Here is a 5,947-nt window from a genome sequence, read left to right as displayed (position 1 = left end):
TCTGGTATGTTTTCGGCTCCCATGCTCTGTAAGTTCTACTCTTTCCTTTATCCCCACTGTTGGGTTATTGTGTACATATAGGAATAGTTGGTTATGGTGGACTGTGTATGGGTTGAATATTTTATTCTATTGTCTGGATTATTGGTGCCGCTCTGTTCCCCCTACATGCAACTATGGCTTGAGGGCCTGTTCCATAGTCATCCATGCAGTATAATACACAGCCCATAGTCATCCATGTAGTATAATGCACTGCCCATAGTTATCTGTATTGTATAAAGCGAAGCCCATAGTCATCCATTAATAGTATGGCCAACGTGTACTCACTGATTTAAGAAAAAGAAATAATCATCTTCTCTCCACTTCCTCACCACGTGGTGTCCTCTTCTGAAGATCAAAAGTTGTGATGGTTAGCACTCAACTATGGAAAAATGACGGTGCTAGCGAAGGGAACTGATTGCTCCAAAGTCACTGAATATCAAAATCACTGCACACGTATAGGAGAAAAATATGCTTGCAAGTGGAAGTTTATTTATAGTGGTTGTGAGGTCAAGCGACTGGTATATTTAACGTTTCGGCCAATACATAGCCTTGGTCACAACGTCGCTGCAAAAAACATAAAAATACAACTATTTACAATTCAATAATTACAATGACAAATACAATCATGTTATGTACATTATATACAAAGATCCTTCGTGCAGATCATGTCCAGAGCAATGGCTCTGTAAGGCTGTGTGACGAAATATGCTAGGATTGACATGGTATATCGCCAAGGGTTGTATATAAAACAAAAGACAAGGGAATCAAAGAAGGGGTTCCATATTGGGACAGATGGATTATCATAGAATAGTGTAAGCTAATCAACTCTCAATCTATATTGGGAATTCCTGGGGGATTCTGTTGTTAAATAGATATAATCAAAATCTAAGGCGCATGAAAGGCAGAATGAGAGGGGAGGCCCACCTAAAATATGCAGAATAATCACTCCGTTCGGGGATTTAACAGGTGCTGAAGACAGGTCATGTCCTAATAAAATGGAGGGTAAGAGTCATAAGGATGAATGTGACTGCTAATGTACAGGTGAAGAGAGGTATAGTATAGGTTATTACCATGTAGATGCCATGGAAGCCCAAATGGTTAGGGCTGAAGGATAGCTCCTTAGAATTAGTGCAGTGGGTGACTATTGCGGTCACGTACCAAAAGCCTTTTGGGAGGTATAAATATTGATAATGTCTCATGGTAATAACGTGCTCTAATTACTAAGACGCGGTCAACTCCTGACCTGTGGAAGTATTTGATATTGAAAATGTGGTATGGAATACGAGGTCACCAGTGCTTATAATGGTACTCCTAGGATTGCGGCGTCCCTGCGTATATCACTAAAAAATGGTAAAGCAATGTGAGACATGCGTTATAGGGTGGCCAATAAGAATTAGATAGAGTGTGGGAATACTTATCTGGAGAATCAGACATACGTCCACGGAATGGCATGTCAGTGTACTGCTGACATAGTGCTGCAGCCCTCTGGGTAAAGCCTGACGTGTGGCCGAAAAATGTGAAGATCCTGACACAACCGTGTCTCAGGTAAGTGGTAATGCTGGCGTCAGAGCTCCCGCGTGGGTCCGGTGCTGCCACTGGCTAGGGTAGTGTGGTACTGTGTCCATGACTGGCGTTCAGTTATAAAGCGCTAGTGAGGCCAGAGACCGGAAGTCTAGTGCACGCCGGCGCGTGCGCAATGGAATAGCATAATGTTCTCTCTCAGGTATGGGACCGGAAGTGTAATACACGCCGGCGCGTGCGCAATAGGATGGCATAATGTTAACTCTCAGGGAAGGGCGCTGTAAGGCTCAGCGCGTGCGCATTGCCGGTTGCAGGGCAGAATGATGTCTAGGAGGAGGGCGCATGCGCATGTATGTGCAAAAGGGACCCTGTCATATTAAATATATGTGAGGAGATGCCACTTAGACAATGTAGTGCATAGTGGACCGGGAGATGGTGTGTTGGTGTGGTGGCACATAGGTACCCACTAGAGCCCGCATGGAAATTGGATGCACAATGTAATATGTGAAGAATGGTGGATGATTAAGTCCGTGTGTAAGGAGATGTGTTGGTTAGTAGGGAAAGACCCGTTTTGTAACATTATGTAGATTTGTCTGGTCAATCACATATGCTTAATGTAAATACACATTGGAATAATCATAATAATATAGACCATTGATGCATCACAGTTATAAATACATAGTAGACTGGGGAGGCAGGCAATGGCACGCAATAATTATGCCTGTAGCAAAAACTGTGTAGGAGTCCAAACCATAGGAGCAGAAAGGAAACTTAGAAAGAAATAAGTAAAAAAGAAGGAAACTTAGAAAAAATTCTGCACTAAGGTGGGGAATCTTACCAACTCCACAAAGAGGATTGCTGAGTGGTTGCGTACGACTATTCAGTGGGTCTATGGAAGAGAAAGTAATCATGTTAGCCAATCAATTTCGCGATTAAGACCGTTAGGGCTGAGTGTGTCCAACGTGTAGATCCAGTATGTCTCACGTTGCCTCAATAGCTGGATGTGGTTACCCCCCCGTCTCGGTCTATGCACTTTTTCCAAGACCTGGAACCGAAGTTGCGATATGTTGTGTCTGGCCTCTTTGAAGTGTGCCGGCAATGGCAACCATGTTTTCCCACATCTAATTGTAGATTTGTGGCTTGCGATTCGATCTCTGATGGCCTGAATGGTTTCGCCCACATATAGTAGGCCACATGGGCATTTAATAATGTATACCACATAGTTTGATTCGCACGTATGATAATCTCTGATGGGATATGATTTACCTGTTCGAGGGTGGACCACTTCATTCCCTTTGATGATGTTAGAACAGCATGTGCAATTCAGACATGGGAATGTTCCCCTTCTAGTTTGTCCACTGAGTGTGCGGATCATAGTTTGTTTAGAAGAGTCAACATCGGCCCTGACCAGCTTATCCTTTAAGTTCGGTGGTCTACGTAGGCACATTAGGGGGGGATTTTTGAAAATAGCTATTCTGGGGTATGCCCTAGAAAGGAGTGGCCACTGTTTATGGATCAAGTTATGTACCCTCTGCATAGATGGATGGTGGCCATGGACGAAGGGTAACCTCGATGGTTTGGGAACAGGGCTCACAGGGGAGTTAGTTTCGGATAGGGCTTTGGTCATCTCTGTATTGAGAAGTGTGCCCGGGTAATTCCTGTCCTCAAACTTTTTGGACATCTCATGTAGTCTGGATTGTCTGGTAGTAGGGTTAGACACTATTCTGGAGACCCTTTTGAACTGCGACCGAGGAAGACTGTTTCTGATGGATTTGGGGTGACAACTGTTGTATAGTAAAAGGTTGTTCCGGTCGGTGGGTTTGGTATAGATATCGGTGGTGAGAGCACCATGGGCATCTTTACACACTTTGGTGTCTAAGAACGTGATTGCCTCCGTATGGTATGAGATAGAAAATTTGAGTTCTGGTCGGATTTCATTGATAGTATTGTGAAAGGCTGTTAGGGAGCTATGGTCCCCCTGCCATATGCAAAAAATATCGTCTATGTAACGATACCATTGACGGGCATATTGTTGAAACAATGCGTTGGAATAAATGAAATCCCTTTCGAAGCGGTCCATATACAGATTAGCATAGGCGGGCGCCATGTTGGAACCCATGGCGGTGCCGCATGTTTGGACATAGAAGTCGTCACCGAAGAGAAAATAGTTTTCCCTGAGTACTAAGTTTAGTAATTCGAGACAGAGCTCTTGTGAGCGTGTGTCCACTCCTGCTTCGGATAAAGTTAGGGAAACCGCCTCAATACCTGTGTTGTGTGTGATAGAGGTATACAGGCTGTTGACATCAAAGGTACATAAAATGCTGTTAATTGGGACAGTGTTAATGTCCTGAATCTTTTTGAGAAAATCACTTGTGTCCAGGATGAAAGATTTGGTTTTGTGGGTATACGGCGTAAGTATCTTTTCCAGGTAGACAGATAAGGGATTGAGGATCGAGTCCGTGGATGCCACGATAGGGCGTCCAGGGGGATTTTGTAGACTTTTGTGGATTTTTGGGAGGATGTATATCACTGGTGTTACCGGATGGCTATTATTCAGAAATGTTTTTGTTTTGGCGTCAATAGTTTGTGACTGTGAGTGTTTGGACAAGATGATGTCGATCTTCCTCCGGATATTGTAAACTGGGTCCGATTGGATTTTTTTATATGTGTTGGTATCTGACAATTGTCTCTTAATCTCAGCTATGTAATAGCTTTTATTCATCACTACGGTGGCCCCACCTTTATCTGCCGGTTTGATTATGATATGTTTGTTGTCCCTGAGTGCCGTAAGTGCTTGTTTTTCAAGGGGTGTAAGGTTATGCCGAATTGGAAGAAAGCCTAGGCGTTGGTCAAGAATGGTTTCTTTGATGTCTCTGTCTAGGAGAGTGATAAAGGTCTCTACAGCGTGATTAGTTTTGGGAGGCATGAATTTACTGGGGTTTCTAAGTCCCAATGAGTCTAATGTAATAAGTGGTCCTCTGTCTCTGTCTGGTACTGTGCCTAGTGAATTCCCGGTGGAATGAGGATTACTGTCGAAGTGTACTTTAAGACGTATACTGCGATAGAAACTCTGTAGGTCCTTTTCTAACTGAAAAGAATCCCATCTGGGAGTTGGGCAAAATGATAGACCCTTATTAAGCACCCTGAGCTCAAGAGGGGAGAGAGAATAGTCGGAAATATTTACTACCAGGTTTGGACCCCTACCTGTGATCGCAGAGTCATCTGGCGTTCTCGATCCCTTCCTTCTCGACCTCCTGGTAGGCGTCCGCCTTGGCCTAAAAAAGCCGCTCTTGCTGAAGTTCCACCGATGTCGCTTCCGGACCCAGGAGAGGATCCCCCGGCCGGAGAGGAGTCCCCGGAGGCTGCAGGCCTCCCTGCGGGGCGGCGTGATCTCGGATAAGCTCGCCTGTGGGTAGTTTCGTCCCATCGATAGACTTTATTATTCAAATAATCCTCGGTGTCTCTTTGGAATTTTGTTCTTTTCCTCTCCTCCAAAGTCTTTTGATGTGATGTCAAGATCGAATCAACCTTGTTCTTTAAGGTATTAAACTCGGAACTGGTGAGAGTCGAGGTGAGCTGCGTCTCGACGGTTGCGACCTTTTCTTCTGTTTCTTTAATAGCCTCCTGCAAGAATTCAACAGTCAGTAAAATGATATCAAACGAGCACTTGTTGAGTATTTTTTGAAATGTAGTGCAGTATTGGTCGTTGTCTGAGAATAGGGTTGGTCGGAGATTACACCGTAGGCCTCGTGGTATCTTCCCCTGACGATGGTACTCCCCAAGGGTAGCGCAGTGTAGATCGTAGGCTATAAGTCTCTTCTTCTCCTTTTCCCAGTCTCTTGTTTTAATATCCCTATTTGGTATGTGTAAAAAGTCTGCTTTCGTTTTTATTTTAGACAGGATTGTTGATCCTGTAGCATCATCGTACACATGAGTCTCTGATGACATGTGTTCTGTTGGTGCTGATAACCAAAAAAGACGTAAACCAAAAGTTGTGATGGTTAGCACTCAACTATGGAAAAATGACGGTGCTAGCGAAGGGAACTGATTGCTCCAAAGTCACTGAATATCAAAATCACTGCACACGTATAGGAGAAAAATATGCTTGCAAGTGGAAGTTTATTTATAGTGGTTGTGAGGTCAAGCGACTGGTCAACTGGTCAACTCCCCTGTGAGCCCTGTTCCCAAACCATCGAGGTTACCCTTCGTCCATGGCCACCATCCATCTATGCAGAGGGTACATAACTTGATCCATAAACAGTGGCCACTCCTTTCTAGGGCATACCCCAGAATAGCTATTTTCAAAAATCCCCCCCTAATGTGCCTACGTAGACCACCGAACTTAAAGGATAAACTGGTCAGGGCCGATGTTGGCTCTTCTAAACAA

The 5,947-nt window shown here is 44.2% G+C and overlaps 1 protein-coding gene across 1 annotated transcript; it reads right to left on the bottom strand.

Moving 5' to 3' along the window:
• Positions 1-961: 961 nt before the first annotated feature.
• LOC143812299 (uncharacterized) lies at positions 962-5,693 on the bottom strand. The gene is made up of 4 exons (XM_077293295.1): positions 4,765-5,693; positions 2,399-2,449; positions 1,110-1,204; positions 962-1,026 (listed from the first exon to the last, which is right to left on the bottom strand). Exons 1-4 carry the CDS (start codon positions 4,985-4,987, stop codon positions 982-984), a joined length of 414 nt encoding a protein of 137 aa, XP_077149410.1. The 5' UTR covers positions 4,988-5,693; the 3' UTR covers positions 962-981.
• Between the last annotated feature and the right edge of the window lie 254 nt (positions 5,694-5,947).

The sequence above is a fragment of the Ranitomeya variabilis genome, chromosome 1 (genome assembly GCF_051348905.1).
Source record: "Ranitomeya variabilis isolate aRanVar5 chromosome 1, aRanVar5.hap1, whole genome shotgun sequence".
Classification (NCBI taxonomy): domain Eukaryota; kingdom Metazoa; phylum Chordata; class Amphibia; order Anura; family Dendrobatidae; genus Ranitomeya; species Ranitomeya variabilis.
Note: the sequence above shows the minus strand (reverse complement) of the source record. Positions and strands in the feature narration are given on the sequence as shown.